The 21,469-nt window shown below is 37.1% G+C and overlaps 5 protein-coding genes across 5 annotated transcripts; 3 read left to right on the top strand and 2 right to left on the bottom strand.

Moving 5' to 3' along the window:
* Positions 1 to 1,094: 1,094 nt before the first annotated feature.
* On the top strand, positions 1,095 to 2,275 carry GGS22DRAFT_151730 (uncharacterized protein). Its single transcript, XM_047959546.1, has one exon. It carries the CDS (start codon positions 1,134 to 1,136, stop codon positions 2,208 to 2,210), a length of 1,077 nt encoding a protein of 358 aa, XP_047824579.1. The 5' UTR covers positions 1,095 to 1,133; the 3' UTR covers positions 2,211 to 2,275.
* A 91-nt stretch (positions 2,276 to 2,366) lies between these two features.
* Positions 2,367 to 3,970, bottom strand: GGS22DRAFT_194637 (uncharacterized protein; the record flags this gene model as incomplete). The annotated part of the gene is made up of 3 exons (XM_047965529.1): positions 2,367 to 2,992; positions 3,125 to 3,378; positions 3,442 to 3,970. 3 exons carry the CDS (start codon positions 3,968 to 3,970, stop codon positions 2,573 to 2,575), a joined length of 1,203 nt encoding a protein of 400 aa, XP_047824580.1. The 3' UTR covers positions 2,367 to 2,572.
* Positions 3,971 to 6,019: 2,049 nt separating this feature from the next.
* GGS22DRAFT_194639 (terpenoid synthase) lies at positions 6,020 to 7,230 on the top strand (the record flags this gene model as incomplete). Its single annotated transcript, XM_047965530.1, has 3 exons — positions 6,020 to 6,444; positions 6,496 to 6,775; positions 6,834 to 7,230. The coding sequence occupies exons 1-3, from the start codon at positions 6,066 to 6,068 to the stop codon at positions 7,228 to 7,230; spliced, it is 1,056 nt and encodes a 351-aa protein (XP_047824581.1). The 5' UTR covers positions 6,020 to 6,065.
* Positions 7,231 to 7,772: 542 nt separating this feature from the next.
* On the bottom strand, positions 7,773 to 9,532 carry GGS22DRAFT_194645 (uncharacterized protein). Its single transcript, XM_047965531.1, has 6 exons — positions 8,924 to 9,532; positions 8,764 to 8,865; positions 8,407 to 8,703; positions 8,262 to 8,347; positions 8,101 to 8,208; positions 7,773 to 8,051 (listed from the first exon to the last, which is right to left on the bottom strand). Exons 1-6 carry the CDS (start codon positions 9,062 to 9,064, stop codon positions 7,790 to 7,792), a joined length of 996 nt encoding a protein of 331 aa, XP_047824582.1. The 5' UTR covers positions 9,065 to 9,532; the 3' UTR covers positions 7,773 to 7,789.
* Positions 9,533 to 11,890: 2,358 nt separating this feature from the next.
* On the top strand, positions 11,891 to 13,742 carry GGS22DRAFT_151736 (kinase-like domain-containing protein). The gene has a single exon (XM_047959547.1). The coding sequence runs from the start codon at positions 12,263 to 12,265 to the stop codon at positions 13,316 to 13,318; it is 1,056 nt and encodes a 351-aa protein (XP_047824583.1). The 5' UTR covers positions 11,891 to 12,262; the 3' UTR covers positions 13,319 to 13,742.
* Positions 13,743 to 21,469: the final 7,727 nt, after the last annotated feature.

Below are 21,469 nucleotides of genomic sequence, written 5' to 3' on the forward strand. Positions count from 1 at the left end.
CGAAAACTATTCTAGTTCGCCCTGTATCGAATCCGCTTTCTATATACTACCTAGGTAGGTAAACATGGATAAGACACCTTGAACAATTGGAATGATCAGCCTCTAAAACTATTTCTAACTACTAGTTAGCTATGGAGACTGAAATAACACATCTGCAGCGCTGGGAACAGATTTTCAATCACTTACCTACTTATCCTTTACTCTACCATTTAAAGCGATGTATGCGCATTCCGCTGTTATAGTGACGATGATTCACGACGTATTTACCCAATTGTCATTTCTGGAAACATGTATTTCTGTTTCCCCTTTTCAACTAGTGGAGGAGACCCCATGGTACAGTATCCGCCCCACGGCTTAGACTGTGTTGTTCGGACAGTGTTTTTGACCACGACCATTAATAAAGAACAAATCATGAAGTATCTCTTAAAAAAACACTGTCTCGTGACCATTAGAACATTTTATTTTTTCCTTTAACAAAATATAGTGGCCAATCACTCATAAAAATGTTGCTTAGGTTGATTAACATTACGAAGGTATCAACTGGCAGCTGTCTGCCAGATGTCACGCGTTAAGTTAGGCCAGTGACACTTCCAAGTGTCCACCGCAAGATGACAACAACTATTTCTCGATCCTTCAATAAATAGATCGACCTCTTCCTTTTGTTCTCCACGACCTACTCAATTCCCGTTATACTACTACATATCGATATGGACAGCATTGGAAATATCCTTACTTCCTATTAAGACATGATGGCGCAGAGAAGCTTTGTTTGGACTTCACCGATGTTCGGTCGTCAATTACATCTTGGATCATCAGTTAACGGCACCTTGAAGATCGTGGATTTACCAATTCAAGATGGCGGCAAGATACTTCGCGACAAACCATTTGATAGGCTACCCGATGAATTGATTCAGGCCATCTTAGAATTCGCATTCCCATCATCGGAGGTGCCAGACCATCGCGCTGCTTTAGCGCTGATCATGACTTGCCGTCGCCTAAACCGCTTAGCAACGCCATTTCTCTACAAATATATACACTTCCAATTACCTTTCTCTAAACATTCCAATGGATTAATGCGCATGGACTCCCTGAACGCATCTTATTGTCGCGAAATACACATCAATTGCTCGGATATGCATGGTACGATGAGTGATGAAGATTGGGTAACTACTACCGAATTTCTCTCCAAGTTCTCGAGTACACGAACTCTTGTTATGCATGGAGGATTTACAAGGCACGGCCTGGAGCTATGGCCTCTTACTACCAAATTGTTGGCAAGCATGCCATCTCTCCAGCACCTCTCTCTCAATCGACAGTATTGGGGGCTTTTGCTCCCACGGGTGAAGAAGTATGTACAAAGCTTGACACTCAAAAGATTGACAATCCATGGAGTATCGGAGTCGAAAGAGGCACCGAGAGGGCTATTTGGGCCTGCTTCTTTCACCGAACTTGAACTCTCGGATTATGAAGAGAACGCCAGAGCCACAGCTGCTCTAATCCGGTGGCCTAGGAAACTCCGGCGCTTCCATTTCGAAAGCTTTTACAATAACCGACATTACATGGATCTGACCATGTTCGGCACCTGGCTTTCGGTTCATAAGGAGGTCCTCGAAGATATCTACATCGGCTATCTGTCAGTCGGTAGCAAGGGCAAGATTATCGACCTCACCCAGTTCAGAGACCTCAAATCTCTCACCCTTTCCAGGTACTCTTTCACAGATGACCTCAAGTCTTGTGTTACCGACGCGAAACGTTTGCTTGCGCCAAATCTAGAGAAATTTACCTGGAGCTTTAGCGTCTACGATCAGCACTGCGAATCGTGGGATGCCATCGGCGAGAAGGAGGAACTATGGCTACATCAATTCGCGAAAATCGCGGCGTCGCAGCCGAACCCACTCAAGAAGATTCACATTATCTTTGATCCTGATTATTGGGGATATAGAATAGAAGACGGGTACCCGTGGGATCGCCTAGATCGAGTGAGGGATTCTTGTCGCCAGCTTAATATCAAGCTGACTTATACCAAGCCAGCTCTCACGAAAGAAGCATGGCTAGAACGTGTCGAAGAGGAAAAGAAAATGGGCGAAGCGCGTATTCGCGGGCCAGGGGATGTGTGTCTGTTGTCTAAGGAGCACGAGGAAAGCATAGAGGGGCGGGATATCAGAGAGTACTTCCTGTCAACCTTGGGAACGCAGCTCCGCGATGATTGATTTAGTAGAAGTTATGTATGGGTCGAGGTCCTGTAATATGTGTCACGATAGAATCAATAATAGGAATAGAATAAACTCAAGACTTGTATTCTGACAATCTGAAAAAATCCAGCCCATTTAGAGCCCAATCCCATATCATTTATATCAAACAGAGATGAGTACCACCAATGGTTGCAGTGTTGGCCACTCACCGAAACTAGTCAAAACTAGTTACCAGTCAACAAAAGGAAAGGAAATATCAAAAGAAATCAAAACAAGTACAAGCCCAAACTTTTTCAACCTCAAACGCCCAAAATATCAACGTCCATACGAGCCCTCAATGGATACACCAAATATCTGAATCCTTTCCGTTGATAAACAGTTCACTCCTCAGGTAAGCGTCGTAGTACTTCATCGCCTGCTTTCTTGAAATCGCCCCCGTTGCTTGATAGGATCGAGTGATATTCTCGAACATTGATATATTTAGGAAGTTGAGTACTCAAGCGATGACAGTAGTTAATGAATTCGAAGAGAGTATATGCTTGTTCTCTGGATACTTTCTCTCCTTTCAATTCATCACGGACAACGCGCACAAGCGTGGAGGGAGAACCAGGAGATTCAGTTCCCTCTACGGCTGAGGTTGCAGGTGGGAGTTGGGGTGGAAGTGTCTGGGTCCCAGAGGTTGATGCGTGGGCTTGAATGGCTTGCTCTGCTGGCGTCTCTTGGACTTGTTGTGCTTGGTTGACAACTAGTTGTGACTGTGCTGGCTGTACGGGGTAGAACGTCTCCTTGCTACCGCGCCACTGTTAAAAGTATTAGTAATCATAGTCTTCGATACGGAGTTTATGGAGTTGAGTTATGTGTCGAGAGCGACGACACCTTAATAAATTTTGAGATAGACTAGAGAGAAAGATAAAAGATCGAATTTCACTTACCCAGACCGCACCCCAATTTGCCCAGTTGGTGACCGCCGCCTTTTCTAGGGCGATGCTCCGATCGGCCCCGATAAAGTCGCGGTACAATGTGGACTTCGTCCAATCATCCAGTCCCTCATGGAGATATGCGCGAGCGGACTCCAAACAGATCCAGCCGCAGCTAACCCTACCGACTTGATCAGGGATTTCCTTCGGATGGAACGTAACGCCCTGGGCATTGATTCGGTTGCGGTCAAGGAAACTGAGGAAGTTAGCTTGGAGGTTTAGTCTTCTAGTATCACGACCGGATGGATATGCATCCTATGTCATAGCCACACGTGTCGAATTGTCGTAAACGAGAAGAGTCCAGTGGTTAAGACGTCCACTGTGAACGGGAAAAACCATGTAACGGTAATCGGTGACAGCGGCGCGGTCTTTCGAAAACATTGGGCGTGGCGCGTAAAACGCTGGTGCGTCGTCTGTTAGAAGATCGCCTGTCGGAACCCAAGCTCCTGTCTCTGCCACGGCCATACGCAGGCCAATCTCGACCTCTTCGCTTCCTAGGTATAGATCGGCAATAACATCCGGTTTTTCATTACTTATCGTATGGCGCGATACCTCCGCCAGGTTAAACGCATAGGCGACATCAAATACATGTCGGCGGTTGTGAAAATTGAAGTTTAGTCTGATGAACTCTTTCTTCCAATTGTCCATCCATTCGTCAAATCCAACTTCGCGTTTGACGCGTCTTTTCGGAAGTAGATTGCCATATCGCAATTCTGTCAAGTCTGGTTGACTAAGGTCCGTCACGATGAATGGATGTGCGACCGTGTTGGTGGCGTTGGTGCGCTCTGGGTTTGTGTCCATCTTGGCGCCGTGTTGTTGGATCGTAAGAGGATGATATGGTTGATAGGTTGATAGGTAAAAGAGAAACGATGATAGGTTTCCGACGAAATGGGGTGTGAACTTATTAGTGCATGTTGTGGAACGTGGGACATGCAGAGCTCGGTAGGTACAAGGTATTAATTGAGAAGCACTAGGTTCCTATTTATTATCTAGGGCTGAAGGAAAGCTTAACTGTAGGGCTGATTGAGTGTGATCGTTGATTGGGTTGAGAGTGGAGATCGACGCGGGGTTCGTGTTCCGGCGCATTGGTAAGTTCATGGTACATAGTACTTGGTGCATTTTGTGGGTCCGCTGTATTAACGGTACGAAATACTTGAGTAACTACCTACATACCTAGTACATCCATAATACTAGACTGCGTAATCAGTACAATGTTACATTGAGACATATAATGTTATACTACTCCCAAATTTTATTCATTGTTTCGTCGATAAGGGATATTTGTGAGTACAACGTCATGTATAGAAAACTTTGCGGTCGAACCGGCGGACAACGGGTTGAGTCCTATCGACGTTAATAAATGAAAAAAATGATTATCAATGGAGTTATTGCAGATAATTTGGTTGGGGGAAGGGAAATGCTGTTGCATCTGTTGCATCTGCAGTCCAATCGTGGAGGTGGAGGTCGTTAACCTTGAATATAAAGTTTTCTTAATTATGGGAAATATTATGGGTTGGGAAAACATGGTGTAATTAAGTATCAACCCCTGAACGTGAAAGTCAGTCATTTGACTTTCGTCACGACCTACCATATATGTAATGCTACGCCATGAGGTCATTGCTTGGCCTTGGTCAACGGGGAGAAAAGTGCTGTAATTTATTCATAAGGTCAATTGACATATCAAGCCTAGATCTGCAACACATAAAGCTTAGCCCAACCAATGCGTGGAATTGAGTTGCTAGGTGGTGAGCAAGTCATTCCGCATGATGTTCAACCAAGAGAACCAAGAACTGCGGAAAATCTCCGCACATCCAAAAATACACTCTCCATTCCACCACAACATCTAAAGATGATATTCGTACGAGCCGGTACGAGTAGTCGTTGAGCTGGCAGATAAGTGCCAAAGACTAACCTTCTTCAACTTGGAACTCGGCAGTAAGCCTCCACAGACTCAACAGGCATATTTTACCCCTGTAGAGCTAATCAGTACTTACAGATCTGTGTCGTTGGTTATATTCTTGGCAAGAAGGAATGACGCTGGCTAGCCAGTCATGCGTCTTGCTATTGATAAGATATCCACCACTTACATGATTGACGATGTGCTCATAGGTAGGTAGTCTGAGAAATGGCCTTATTAATATGGATATCACAATCCTAAGGACTAGAGGATGAGATAGTACTATGGATCCGGAAGCCTAGAGGTGAGGAATCAACTAGGCAACCGGGACTAGAGGATCACCGAAACATTCCGAATCACGGCGAAGAATTTCGGGCGCCTAATCGACCTGTGAGGTGACAATGTGGGTAGATGTTCAACGCTATCGAACCGGCCCTTTATCGTTGGCTTCTTACCCAGCCACGACCATCTGACCCATACGGCGCAGTAGTCGTAGTAGGATCGTTGAGCGAGTCCCAGAGTTGTTGTAGTTGACAACTAGGATATCCCTTGACTTCACGTCCGATGTTACAATCGGTAAGCTCATGGTAAGGTGTGATGAGGTGTGATGCGTTGTTAGGATAGAAATGCTCGAACCGCCAAGTTGGAAACATATGCCTTCACGACCCAGAATAATGGTTCTTTCCCCACTGTTGGGCGTTAATACATCCCGAGGAGTGTGGGCATGGTTTTCCGCATAACGGGATATGCACCTGGAGTCGACTTCTCGTCGGCTGTAACGACGACTGATCGTCCGAGCCAGTCATGAATAGGTAGTGAAGAGACCTTGGAATGCTTTTGAGACCAGATTGCTCAAGTACAAATGTTATGGCCTTCGCCTGCGTCCCGAATAGAAATAGGCAATAGAGTAATCGGTACAGCTTAATTTCGTACAGCTGCAGTGTAGCATTCCAGTTCCATTCCGTGGCAACTCCATCTTATCACCTATCACCTATCACAATGTCCAAGACTACTACTTTACGTTTCAGATTTAGTCTTAAGAAGCCAGACTTTAGCAGTCTTTATAACTTTATTCCCGGACACAAATCTTCATCAAGCCAGTCTTCCGTCTCATCGACATCATCAGTCAAAGTCGACACCACCTCATCTCCTCAATGCATTACTACATTCCCAGTTCGTGTACACAAAGATGACGCTGAAATATCCCAAGGTGCGCTCGACGCCCGGGGCAACTTCAAGAATCTTCTTCCAGATGCCGAAACTCGACCTCACTCCGCAGGACCTCACGGCAACTTCTTCGCTACATGTTGGCCTGAAAGTAGGATGGATAGGGTGAAACTAGGTACAGAGATTATCGAGACGCTATGGCTGTACGACGGTAAGTGAAAAGAATCACTTGAAGAGTTTTCACATATTAATGACGCGTCAGATGTCATTGAAGAAATTCCACATAGCGGGGCCCAGGAAGCTCACGCTCAAGTCCGAGATTCTTTGGTCGGAGTGCCCGAAAAGGGCAAATCGAGCTCCAAGCGTCATATGGCTAGCCTATTCAAGGACTTTGGTCAGCGCGTAGCAAAAATGGATGAAAAAGGGGCACCACGTGTCATAGACACAATAAAGTCTTACCTTGAAAATTATGACAGCCAAAAGAACCCACTGGTTACGATAGAAGAATACACCGAGTTTAGGAGGTTGAATGTTGGGTTTGGGTTCGTTTCTCTCATGCATTTCCCATCCCGTTTGCCCGGCGCTCTAACTCTACTCTAGGATTATGGAGGGCTTCATGCAGTGGACCCTGGATATCCACCTTGACCAGACCGAGGTCGAGGCCACTCGGGATTATTATCTCTCCAGTGGGCGCGTAATGGGCCTGACCAATGACCTGTACTCGTGGACCGTCGAACGAACAGAATCCGCAGATCGACAATGGAATGCGGTACCAATCATCATGAGACAATACAACATGACCGAGAGGGATGCTACCATCTACTTAAGAGGATTGATAGTGTATCACGAGCAAGAAACTCGAAGACTAGGTCTGGAAGTCCTGAAAAGAACTGGGGATACGCCGAGGATGGTAAGATATGTGGAGGCGATGGGACTCATGCTGGGAGGAAACTGTTTCTGGAGCGCGACCTGTCCACGGTATAATCCAGATCCGTAGCGGAAGGCGGGCGCGTAATTAGGTAGGAGGGAGGGACATGAATCCGGAAAGGGGAATACTTATTAGAGTGGAGGAACCCAGACTCACATCGTTTAATGAGCTACACGTCGTAACGCGAACAGTTTTTTTTTTGAGAATAGTATTACTATTATTCAATCGATGTCACAATAAGCACTTGGCTTGAATTGTGACGCACCTCATGAAAGGTCGGTATACCTAAGAAAATTATCTAACAGAAAGATCTGATTTAATTGATTCTTACCGCTAAAGCACTCCTACCTAGAAGGACTAATATTATACATCTTAGAATGCTTAGGTATATTACTCGTACGCTTAAAAATCTACCTCGCGAGTTATGAAACGACTGGATGCATTAAAGCTGACGTAGCTGTTAGTAACGGCTTTACTTCTAGGTATTTTTATTGAGTAAAAAGATCGGTCTGGTATTGCTCCAGACACGTTTAGGTCCATCGCTTACCTATTCAACTCAACTAGAGCTCTATTTGAAGACTTGTGAAATATTAATACAAGACAAAAAGGGTCACCAGTCGGTCATATTCTAGACATTCGTGTATTCGACACGGTATTGAGTCTCCTTCTGAATACCCTTTTGCGGTATGATATGCTCCTGACTGGGCGTAGTATCTAAGTCGTCGAGCTTGACAGCAGGTCCCATGTTTGAGCGCAGCTCCGACTTCTTCGTCTTCTTCGACTGCGAGTATCCTTGCGTCGTGTCGTTTCCAAAGGGAACGTACTTCAACAACGGCCGCAACGCAGCAAGCGACGCAGTGAACAAGGTCAACCCTAGTTCCGTTACCGAGCTAAGAACTGGTCAGTATCGTTACATCGACGGTGACATGTACAACATACTAGACGAATGTGGTCAGATAAGCGTTGGCTGCTTCGACACCTGTGGCGGACTTCAGTTTGCCCACGTCGAGGAGATACTTCAGTCGAATGACGGTAGCGATGGAGCTCCTGCATGGCCGTTAGTACTTAAATTGACGAGGTAAATGGAAGAATCTTCTTACACAATGCCCAATCCGAGGACGATGATGACCGATGCCTTCATCCGGTCACTAAGTTGCACTCCCTTCAACAGAAGTATGGGGAGACCCTTTAACAACACTATTAGTAAAACTGGGCGAGCGGGGCGGACTGCCCGGGGTATCTAACCGCATATAAGAAACTAGATGCGATATCCATGGCGGAAATGGAGTAGCCGGTATTTGCTAAGACATACGCCGGTAGGCAGGTTCCGGTGGCCTCACCCCAGGCGACTGAGAGGGGTGTGCATTGGAAGGCGACAATGAGGGTCGTTACGATGGTCCATAGCGTTAATATGACGATTGAAGCGATAAGAAGCGCTCGGATTGGCTTGTTTGTGACGGCAATTCGGTACAGAACCAGGGCCACGCTGACCTTGGCGATGAAGACCACAATGACATACGCTAATGTTGAGGCGACAAAGAACTACCCGTAGCGTGAGCTAATGCCTGTATCCGGCTCTCGCAACTAGCGGCGATTTCTCACCTTGACTCCCTTCTGAACGTCCCACCCAGGCTCGACTGTGTCCGCCCCGTAACCATTCTCTAGCGATATGAATGTGAGGGCACAGAGAACGATGTAGCCCGCCTGCATAATTAGTTAGCTTGTGAAAAAAGCCCACTGCATAGTTCCATATGCTCCTTACCAGGGCGATAGACATAGCCCAATCATCGTAACCGAAAGATTTGCTCATGTGCGTTCGAACGAATATTCGGAGGCCAACTGCAATGATATCCAGTACGAGGAAGACGATCATCGCCGGGGGTAAACTGTCGCGAGCCCACATCTTTGCATATGATGGTCGAGACCAGACCAAGGTTGATGATAGACCAAGTGTTGATAAAGGAGTGTAAGGAAGCAATTGTATTCGAGGGAATTCTCACGAGATATTGAGGCACAGCGTGATCACGTACTTAAGTAATAGCTAATATTATCCCAATATCCTAAACATAAGAGTTCTCCTGAATGAGAAGAACAAGGGAAGATGGTTCGTCGATCAGACAACGTTCGACGGCCTTGTCAGCCGTAGATTTGGAAATGCCTAGCTACCTGGCCGGTTATTTACAAGGCATTTCGCAATTTTTTACACGGTGTAATCAGCCCTGGAGATCCTACGGTACTTAGCATGTAGTAGCTGAGATAGCTCAACTATAATACCGAACGGACCTGGAGTTGATCTTTGCGGTCCTTATCTGGTCGAAACATTCATGCATCGAATTGTATGTAGAACCCGGGAAAGCCCCTGACTCGGCACGTGATGGTTTCTAGGTCATTAGAATGCTACACGATTATTTGCTGGACCTGTCAAGCTACCTATTAGGGTACCAAGTAAGGATGACGGAAGGTCAACCATCGAGCCGGGACTCTCGTGTTAACCCCATTCCATGTGTAGCGCGTTCTCGAATACTTCTTCTAGTAAGGGGTATAAATTTATACGTTACATTTCCCTCAAATTCGTTCACTGGGGAGCGAGTGTTTTTGAAACTCGTATCCAAGTGACAATCCTATTCCGACAATTTCAAGGGAAATATGAAGAGGTCAGTATGTTTACATATTTAACCGAGTCGTACGTATATGGAATATTGAAATACATACCTAGCTTCCACCAACCTCAACCCTTGCCGAACACAATCCCTGCTCAAACATGTCTTCAGGGTTTAGATGCATGAACGCACACCTCTACCGCTCTACCGCTTAAGAAGGGTGATGGGCGGATATCATTCCCCGTCGCGTCGTCGTCGCCCCTGTTGCCAAGATGTCATTCAACTTCTACAATGCGGGGCTATCCGCCTTTTAGATCAGCGGCTAGGGTTTTTTTCCCCGGGTCTAAAGGCTTTTTATATTAGCGTCACCCAATGACAGCCCTGGAGAAGCTTGGTATGGACGAACGACGCTGCAGCCACCCGTGTAGCCACCCATGTCATGGTACACAATCACCAAACTAGGACACAGGTAAAGGCGGATGTCGGGAAGAAACATGATTTGATAGAGTGACAATTTAAGACAAGCGAGGCTGCGAGGGTAGCTCACCGTCCATGTGGAATACGGTAAGTGCTTACTTTTTTTTTTCTTTTCTTTTTTCTTCGTCCGATACATGTACATATGCAAATATGTGCATACATAAGCGTACGAAGACCCTGGTCCTCAACAGAAATATGGGACGACAAAATATGACAAGTCAGATTCACCTTTCCCTCTTAAGAATCGTAATCATGCCAAGTACCTTGTACGGATGTGATTGGGAAAGAATACTTCGTAAGACAGGTACAAAGAAAATCCGATATACATCAGCTTCGATTATATACTGCTCACAAACATCAAGAATTCAAATGCGTTGGTTGTAACAATTGTAACTTACATACCTACCCTAGGTTCCAAAATCTACGCCTCTCACGAAATGCGCCGCTTGAGTACCGCTACTTTCCTTCTTATGGAGAAGTGTGGGTGACAAGGCGTCGGCAGCCAGTTTTCTAGAACGGTAGGTGAAAATGTCCGGCGTCGGTTATCAGCGAAGATAGATTCCTCGTGATTGGAAACATTACTAGCAACGTAACCTTAGGCATGATAGCTTGAATGCTTCATACCATAGTACATATTCGGATGCTTGGATATCAAATTGTAGGTGGAAAAGGAATGTTTATCCTCAAGGGACCGTTAGAAGACCATGAGAAATATTTCTTAGCGCGAAAATCTTTTTTGTTATTGAATAATTTGTGGCTAATGGGGGACTGCGATTCGTTCAGAAAGCCTTCGATGCTACGGTACATAGATGCAATCACCAGAATGTAATGAGGCTACATGTACGGACAAGGGTAAATGTCACCATCCGCAGGGGGTAAATGTTACCCTAAATGTTACCCTAAATATTACCTTAAATGTCACCATAATAGCCAAAACTACTCCTCAATGAGGGTTAGCTCAAAGCCCTAAACGGCCTTAAAGGCTTAACTGTTTGTTATTTTTGGTATCTGCATGTAGACGGCACGGCAGCCAGCCACTAGTGATTCACTTCACATACACATATGTACACATACGTACATATCAGCATATGTATGCAGTAGTCTCGCACATTTGTGGTCATCTATTATGTAGACCGACTATTCCCGCGTGCTAATTTAATGACTAAGTCTACCATAGACGAGTAAGAAATGGAAGTTGAAGTGGATGGTAAAAATAGGGTTATTTTATGCTGGCATAATATCGTTAAGCAACGATTAACCGTACCATTTCTCTTGGTAAAGAGTGGTTAATATGGGTCTTCCTTTGACGCTATTCCGGCTAGCTAGGTCTAGAACTATTATATTCAACCTCTAAGTAAAGGACTCGTCGCTCTATTCTTCTCCGGCTTTCGTCTGACGTGGTGGTAATTTTCCGTGGCCCCCTTAAAGCGGCTGAGTACCTTTGTAGATAAGCGAAATCCGGCGATGATCGGCAAGATCATCGTGTGATTAGGGAGACTGCAACAACCAGGGAGGTATACGTGCACCAATACTTTACCTGCAATCATACAACCATGAGCTGACTTATCATGGCCCTGTACATCATCTACATACATATTGCTAACCCCCTGTTCAGACGTGTTGTCTGTGAGGAAAAGATGTTGGTGGGGAATCGCTGACTTCTGTCTATCCTAGTACCTAGTTAGCATCGCGACATCAGCCCCCGCCTCAGCTTATGATCTGTAACCTTACCTACACAGCGGGAATTTTTCCATTAGTTATCTCTACGAGATGTATCAGAAGAAGTTGGAGAGACCCCCTTCCTAGAGACTTACGGTGTATGCACTCATGCCCGTTTGGGATGTGCAAACACGAATTCAGTAAATTCTGCATGAATGAAGGGCAAGCATGAATACGCTATTGAGATACACTGAGCTCCCTAATATTAAGTTTAAATACCTTGCTGCCGAGTTCAATTAGATAAGCTTGTCGTCTGATTTCCCTCAGTCTATCCTTTGACAGATTCATACAGCAAAATTCAGAAAATGGCAGAGAAAGTACTTCCCACGGTCCCGGAAGAGGTCACGGCTTCGTGGCTCACCGAAGTGCTAGGGACAAAAGTTAAATCGATCAATGTCACGAAGACGATGCCTGGAACCGCTAGCAAGATCTGCGTTACCGTTGAATACGAGGATGCAAACTCCGACAAGACGAGACCAACCGATCTCTGCGTCAAAGGCGGCTTTAACCCCGCCTTTATCGAACAATTGCCCTGGGTCGTCATGATTTATCAACGTGAGGTTGAGTTCTTCAACCAGGTGGCTCCGACACTTGATCACATGGAGCTCCCCAAGTCCTGGTGGGCCGGTCAGAATGCCAAGCAAGGCATAGTGATTATGGACGACCTGGCCTCTCAGGGGTGCCAGTTCGGTGATCCCACCGAGACTTGGCCAGTCTCGCGGGTCCGCGCCGGTCTTGAGCAGCTCGCCGCACTGCACGCCAAGACGTGGAACGTCAAGCCCGAAGACTACCCTTGGCTCACCTCCGACTACGACCAAGCCATTCTCACTCTAATGAAGACATACGACGCCGTCGTCAAAAGCGAAGGACGACCAGTCATCCACGAATACCTAAAAGACCAAGAACGAATCACCGCCGTCCTCAAGAAGCATTACGGCTCGAGAAACCCTAAATTCCGATGTCTATTACACGGAGACGCCCACGCTGGCAACACATACCTCGACAAGGGCGCTCCTAGGTTCCTCGATTGGCAGATGATCCATATCGGATCATCCTTCCACGATGTGTCATATTTCATCGCCAGTGCTCTTACAATCGAGGACAGGAGAGCTCACGAGTTCGAGCTGCTTGACCACTACCTGGCTACGATAGCGAAGTACGGAACGCCGACTTTCTCAAGCAAAGACGAGGATGTTTTAGCGGAATACAAGAAGTCCTTCCTAGTAGGCATAGGCTGGATTATGTGCCCTTACGAGATGCAACCAAAGGAGTGCGTTCACGCCATGGCCGTACGGCACGCTGCGGCTTTAGATGACCACAAGGTCATCGAGTTCGTCGAGTCGTTGCCAGCCATTGAATGATCGGGGCAACATCACAGCTTGGCCTGACTCTTCACCTCACAACGCAAAATAATGGTACCAAAAATATTAACAGGTCCGCCCGTGGAATTAAGCTCCATTGGATAGAGCGCGTTTGTGGGGATTAAGTTAGATTATTAATCAAAAATATCATATCCAATATTCGCACTTGATCGGTCTGTCTGTTCACGAGATAAACTTCTTAGGGATCTGATTTTCAGATTTTCAGGATTCGCAGATGAGTATTGGCGGTTCATGGTATTGGGTATTTTGAAGATCGTAGGGAGCTCGGATTGTTCGAGATGTCCGAAATTTTCTAACGTCACTCCTGGAACGCATCCATGGAATGAATCATATCGAGGTTGGCACTGTACCAACCACGATTGAGCGACTGGAGTTTTACCCCCTAGTCGTCGCGTGTTTGTAGCGAGATTCTCAGAATAAAACTTTACGTGGGTATTCGCGGTATATTGGTCACGGTTAAAGATTCCAGATGTGGATAATAACCCCTGGATCGACGATAAACCCAGAGCATGATAGTTCTGTTTACGTTTAGCAGTAGTGACACCATCATGATTCATAGGTTGTGGGTACATCTTAAAAATCGCTTTAATCTCATCTCTCTCAGGATAAAAAGTCTGTAATTTCAGGGGTAACTCGGTAGATGCTGAATCTGTTGTACGATTACAAGGGCTTCGTCACGGACTTAGTCATCCCCCTGACCTTGTAAACGAGGATTATTTTTTCGTGAATTTACCAATTTCACGGGTCGTTATATTTAGGGGTTTATGCTCGAGTTCCCCACAGACCTCTTCCTCATTGGGAATGTTATCACGGTATAACACTCTAAATGCTGGCATTGTCTAGCAACCAGACTATGATTACTCTTTCGAATGTGGTGCGATTCGTTTGCGGCTCTTCAAAAGTGTCGCAATGCGGTCCTTGTAGATGCTATAACAACGATGCTATTAGGTACCTACTAGGGATGTAAGAAGCTCTAGACCTAACTACCAGGTACCTATCTAGGATGATGATTTACAATTAGGTCGATCTTTTGGTCTATATACGCTGCCCTAGAACATATTCTAAACAGTTCATCCCCTATTAACGGTCCGAGCTCTAACGGTCCGAACCATACCAACTACGGCCCGAGTAGACCTCTTACCGAGCCATGCACGAATATTTTCCCAATCATCGTGTGACAGATAGAAACTGGTATCTTCGCTACAAGTTTCATGAGAGGGATGTAGCATGGAACGTCTTTATCAGAGCAAACAGCCATGCTATGATATCAAAATGTGTGGTGAAAAAGGTAAATGTATCGGGAAATTAATCACATGCATTAATTTAATAAATTCTCCTTTATGTAGTCGAGGTCCCTTTATGTAAATGATGGTCGTAGATACTATTTGAATCAAAACGGGACTAGTCAACACCAACTAAATATGTGTCTAGTTAATCATGGCTCCATTCCTGTCTTATGTAGGTAAGTATATCGGATCAGGGAGATTCCGGACGTGTATTAGATATTTACGCACTCGTCGTCGCCGTGGGAAATTTAATATTAACAAGTCGCCTCTCAAATACACTAGGCCATGTGAAGTTAGCTTTTACTTTTCGTATGGATGATGATCCTAAATACGAAGAAAAGAGGAAATGTTGCCTCAAGGATTGTTTACCTGGTTGTTTGGAAATGCGGTCAGAATCAAATCGTTTACAATCCGTCTAGGGTTGAATTAAGGTAATGACTTTATGGGAATATGTTGCGGATAGGGAGTTCGAGCACCCCGAGACTTAACTCTCCCCCTGAAAATCTACCTACCTAGTAAATCAGTGGCTTCACTTACAGACCATGACAAGCCTCAATTGCCTGCTCGTCAGAAACACTCTTTGCTTCTACATTTAGGTAACGTTTAATGGTGACGGATCTATTGAATTTAGGGTACTTGACGGGGAAACCCACTGAGCTGTCAAAAGAAAATATGGTACGAAACTTGATAGTGCATCCGCTTGCTTCAGACTGACAACGTAGAAATTGGGAGACAGCCTAGGGATGCATTCGGTCGTGTCAGTGGGCAAAAAACACTGAATCTGGATACTACGTGCGAGCAGCTTGGAAGGGATGATACTGGAAGGAACACTGTTACGTGTCTCTGCTTCTTCGAAGGGGCTAAAATTAAGGACATTTACAATAATCCTTATATGGAGTATGGCAGCAGGTAGTTTCGTGAGACTCGATGTTCACTACCAGCAGCATGACATATTGTTGAATGGCTACTTTAAACTATTCGCTCGATCGCTCTGTGAAATCTGAATCTAGTGTGTGTTTTTCTCTCTCGGATTGACATTTACGTATTGTAACCTTCAGGATGTCCTATTGGTGCGGGAAAAGGCAATCCTGGTATACTATGCACGTTGTCCTTTTCTAGTTTAACCAGAAGATCCCGGGCCAAATTATTGATATCCTTTAGATTCCTCAAGGCACTTAATAATTCCTCAACTTCATCGCTCTTAATATGTGTCTTAGTACGTGCCATGAGAAATGTAGCAGCATCTGAAAGAGCATTTGGTAGGAAAGGATGAGCCTACACTGGGGTTAGTTAAGCGATAGTTCATGGATTAACGTAATCACCTTGAAGTAGCACAATTTAGGCATGGTCTTAACTTGGTGCGCTATCTCTGTTGCTGCTTGACATGCACGTTCTTCGTACGCTCTCGCCATCACCTGATAATTTGCATCTTGCCAAGGATATGTTGAAATAAATGCAGGTTATAAGTATTATAAGTATTAATTAATTAGTTAAGTTACTAGTTTTAAGTAGTGGTTCGTAAATAATATATATATACTTTTTAAATATAAAGCGTAAACTTTTAATTATTTAATATTTTAATATTTTTATTTAAATTATACGAAGGGATTTATGTTTATTAATTTTTATTATATAATTTTTTATTTTATAACATTTTTTTCTTTTAAAAATTCTTAAAGTTTTCATTATTTATAATGTTTTTATTATTTTATAAAATTTTTATTATTTCGTGGCGTGTATTTTATAAAAAATTTATAATTAATTTAATTAAAGTAAATAATTATTTAAAACGAAAAAATTAAAATTAATAAACTTTTTTCTTTTATTTCGTTTTATAAACGTAAACTTAAAGCATTTTTAAAACGTATAAAAGCATTTTTAAGGAATGGTTTCGTAAATTTATCCGTTATTTAATTTTATATATTAACGTATCGAAAATTAACTTTTTTAATAATTTACCTTTTCTATACGAAGTAAATATTAATTTTAATATATTTAATTTAAATATAAAATTAAGGATTTTTTATAAATATTAAAGCTTTTTAATTATTTTTTTAAATTATAATAATTTTTAAAATTTTTTTATTTTTATTAAACTTATTTAATAAAACTCGTAATTATATAATTTCCTTCGTGGCGTTTATTATGCTTTTAAATTTTAATTTATAAATAAACGTAATTATTATAAATTAATATTTAAAAAATTAACTTATAATATTATTATTAACGTTAAAAATATATTTTAAAATAAATTTACGGTTTTAAATATAATTAACGTAATTTACGTCCGTTTATTTTATAAAATCCTTAAGTTTACTTTAATAAATTAACTTATAATTAAAGGTTTTTTTTAAATATTTTAAAACTTTTTAAACGGCGGTTAAATAAATTATGGTGGAATTTTTTATATATCGATTTAAATAAGAAATAATATAAACGATATTAAGTTTAATATTTATTATAACGTATATTAAATATTTTATAACTTTAACGTATTATTTAACGTTTATTAAAAAAGCTTTATAATTATTTAAAAGTTTAAATATTTTTTTAATTTCGATAAAAGTTACATGTAAATTAATATTTTACTACTTAAATTCTTTAATAATTCGTTTTAAATAAACTTTTTAGTTTAACGTAATTATTTTATTAATGCGGTCTTTTTTTATAATTATTTTTAAGTAATAAATGTAAAATTTTAAGTTTATTATTTTAAATTTATCGGTTAATTTTTTTTTAAAATTAATTATTTTTTTTTTATTAAATTTAATAATTAAAAAGTTATTAACGTAAATAACGATATATATATAATTTTTAATAAAAACTTTAATATTTAATTCGAAAAATAAAAAATTTAAAGTTTTAAAATATTTAAATAAAGTATTATATTAAATTTTAAAGGTTTATTTTAAATTATATAATATTTTATTTAACTTGTAAATTTTTCGTATTTCATTATTAAAACTTAAGGGTTATTCCATATAAATATTTTCGCTTATTTTTTCGTAAAAAAAAATAATAACAACGTTTATTTATTTTAGTTTAAAGTTTAAAGTAATAATTATAACGAAAATTACTTTATAATTTATAAATTTTATTATTAAAGCGAAAATATTCGTAAAATTTAATTTTTTTATTTATTCGAATTTTTTAATTATTTATTTAATTTTATAACGTGTAATTTTACCGTTAAAGTTTTATTTTACTTTGTAAATTTATTATTTAAAGAAAAATTTTTCCTTTTAAAAAATTCATAAAATACTTAAGTTTAATTATTAATTAATAATTTATATTTTAAATTTATAACTTTTTTTCATTCGAATTTTTTAAAGTTTAATAAAGTTTACTTATAATTTTTAAGTTTTATTATTATAAATAATAAATTTATTATATAAAACGTTATTATTATTATATAAAAAATTAAAATAACTTTTAATTAATATTTAATAAATTAAATGTATTAAGTGTAAAGTTTAAAATTATAAATTAATGATTATAATATAAAAAAACTTAAGATTTTTATTTCGTTTTTAATAAAAATTTTTTATTTTAATAAGTTTAAAGTTATAAACGTTATAATTAAAATAAAGTTAAATGTTAAATTAAAAGTAAAATTAAAAATGAAATTAAATTTTAAATTAAAATTTAAATCGGGTTTTAAATTTATTAAGCCCGGGTTAATTAATGCCGAAACGGTTAAAACCGGAATAATAAATTTTAATTTTAAATTATTAAAAAATTTATCGACTTTAAAAAATAATTCACGATTACGGTTTTAAAAGATTTCTTATATAAAATGTTTATAAAGTAAGTTTATTTTTTTATATCGAATTATTATAAATTAAAATAAAAAAAATTTTAACTTTTAACGTTTTTTTAACGTTATAAAGTTACTTATAAAAATATATAAGTAATTTTTTTTAAACATTACGTTATTAACGTTCGTTATAATGTTATTATTTAAACGTAAAATTTTATAATTTACGTTATTATTTTCGTAATTAAACATTTTATAATTTACCGTCCGTTTTTTTAATATGTTTACTTTTTTATTTAAAAAATAATAACCGTTTAAATTTATTATAATTATATATATTAAATTAAATAAATTACCGTATTAAACTTTATAAAAAGTTTTATTTAACGAGTAATTAAAAGATTTATTTATAATGTAAATTATTATATTAATAATAATAAATTAATATTTATTAAAAACGCCATTATTTTAAATTTATATAAATATAATTCGAGTTTTATTTTTAAATTTATTAATAATATTTTTTAAAACGTTATTTTATTAATGTTAATTTATAATGAAATAATATATAATTATTTTTTTTTAACGATAATATTATTAAAACTTATAATTAATATAAAATCTTAACTTATTTAAAATAATTAAATAGTAACGTTTTTTAAACTTTTCTTAACGATTTAAAAATTCTTTAAAAATTAATAATTAATCTTTTAATTATTATAAAGAAATTATTTAATTTATGTAAAAAAAGTTATAAATTATAACAAGTTATTTTTTATAATCGTTATAATTTTTAATATTAATAAATATTTTAATTTCGTTTAAATGTAAAAATTTTAATTTATAAATATCTTTTTAAAAGTTATTTTTATACGATTTTTTTTTATCGTACTTTATATACATTATTCGTATAAGTAATGTTCGTTTTAATAAATAATATTTATAAACATTTTTATTAATTTTTTTAGGTTTTAGTTATTTAAATATTTTATTTATTTATATTAAACTTTTAATAAAAAATTAAAAATCGAATAAAAGTAAAATGCCACGTTAAAACTTATTAAATTAATATCGTTATTTTTTTAATTTATTATATATACGTTACCTTTTATTAAAATAATTAAAAAAATGTTTTCCTTTATTACCTCGTAAGTTATATTTTTTTTAAATAAAAATTTAACACTTTTTTAAACGAGTTAAAAAATTAAAAAAAAATTACAAGCTACATTAAAATAATAAATAATAATTGTAATTTTCACATTTTTAAGTTTATTATTTATAATAATTCGAAATACGGCCGTTTTTTAATAATCCACTTTTATTATTTTCCCTTTAATTTTAATTATTAATAATTTAATGTAAAAATCGAATTTAATAAATAAATTTTAATTACAATAAATAATTTAATTATATTCGTTATTTAATATTATAATTTTTTTTAATAATTTAACTATTTCGTTTTTTTTTTCCCGAAAAAATGCCATAAATTTAAATAATTTTAAAATAACTTTTAATATTAAATGTTTTAAAATATTTTTTAAAATAAGTTAAATAATAACGTTAATAAGCTTAAAAGTTATATTATTCGTTAATAAATTTAATATAAATTATATAATAAAGTTTTTTCCGAAAAAACATCCATTAAAAATTTATAAAAATATATTAAGTTTTACGAAAGTAATTAATTTATTATCGTTAAAAAGTTTAAAAATTAAAAAAGTTATTACGTATACGCCCGGTTTATTAAGTTTAATAATAATAAAACTTATTATAATTAATGTTTTCGAGGTTTTTTAACATTTATTTTTTTAGTTTTTAAATGTTTAATTAAAATATTTAAAATAACATTTTTTAAATTTATAAAACGTGATTTTACGTTTAACTTTTATATAATAAGTATAAATAGTTTTAATTTTCCGTTTATTATTTTTAACGGAAAAAAAAACATATTTTTCGTTTTAATTTCGAATTTTTAAGCTTTATTTTTTATATTAAATAAACTTAATAACGTTATTAATAATAATAATAACTTTTTTAATAATCCCGTTTTTATTTCATTTAAAAATAATATTATAATTTTAAAAAAAAAAAGTTAAAAAAATATTATAATTAAAACTAAATAAATAAAAGAATTTATTAATTAAATAAAATTTAAAAATTACACAAGTTTCGTTAAGTTTTTTAAAATCACTTTATATTTAACGTAATTTAATTAAAAAAATAATAATAATTTTTTTAAACTTTAAAATAACGTATTTTTATTAATAAATTAAATTTTAAAAAATAACATTTCTTTTAAGTTTATATTCTTTTTCTAAGGTTTATTATATAATGGAAATAATTTTATAATTTTTAATTATATTTTTAAGGTTTTCTTTTAATTTATATTTAATAATGTTTATACATTTATCGTTTTTATCGTTTTAAACTTTTATTTTTTTTTTTAATTCGTTAACCGTTAACTTTATAAAATCAAAATATTCCGTTATTAAAAGTTCCGTTTTTATTTCGTTAAGGAGTAATTTTTCGTACCCGAAGATTTTTAAAAAGTTAAAAATTTCCCGGTTAAATTAAATCCATTTATTTAAGAAATGTAAAGTAATTATTTTTTCCATTATAAATTTAATAATTTTATTATTATTAAATATTATTAAATCGTTTTAAAAGTTTAAATAATTAAGAAAATTTTACGATAAAACGTAAATTAAACTCGGTTTTAAAACGGATTAAAATCGTTATAAATCCCGGAAATTTAATATGTAAAATTATATTAATATTTTTATTTAAATTAAAAGTGTTTTTTTTTAAAAAAAATTCTTCGAATAAGTTTAACGAAAATAAAAAAGTAATAACTTTAAAATCGAAATAGTTAATTTTAAAGTTTTTAATAAGTGAAAGTAATATAATTTCGTTAAAAAAAAGTAATTTAAATTCGAAAAAGCGTAAAATAAGTAAATAATCGAAATTTAAAAAATAATTTTTTTTTTTAAAAAAATTTAAATAATTATTTTTTAACTTTTTAATTTAACGAATAAAGTAAAAAAAATTTATTTCGTTAAAAAATTTAATAAAAAGTAGTTTTTAAAT

This window comes from Annulohypoxylon maeteangense, assembly GCF_022496945.1.
Source record: "Annulohypoxylon maeteangense strain CBS 123835 unplaced genomic scaffold GGS22scaffold_1, whole genome shotgun sequence".
Lineage (NCBI taxonomy): Eukaryota > Fungi > Ascomycota > Sordariomycetes > Xylariales > Hypoxylaceae > Annulohypoxylon > Annulohypoxylon maeteangense.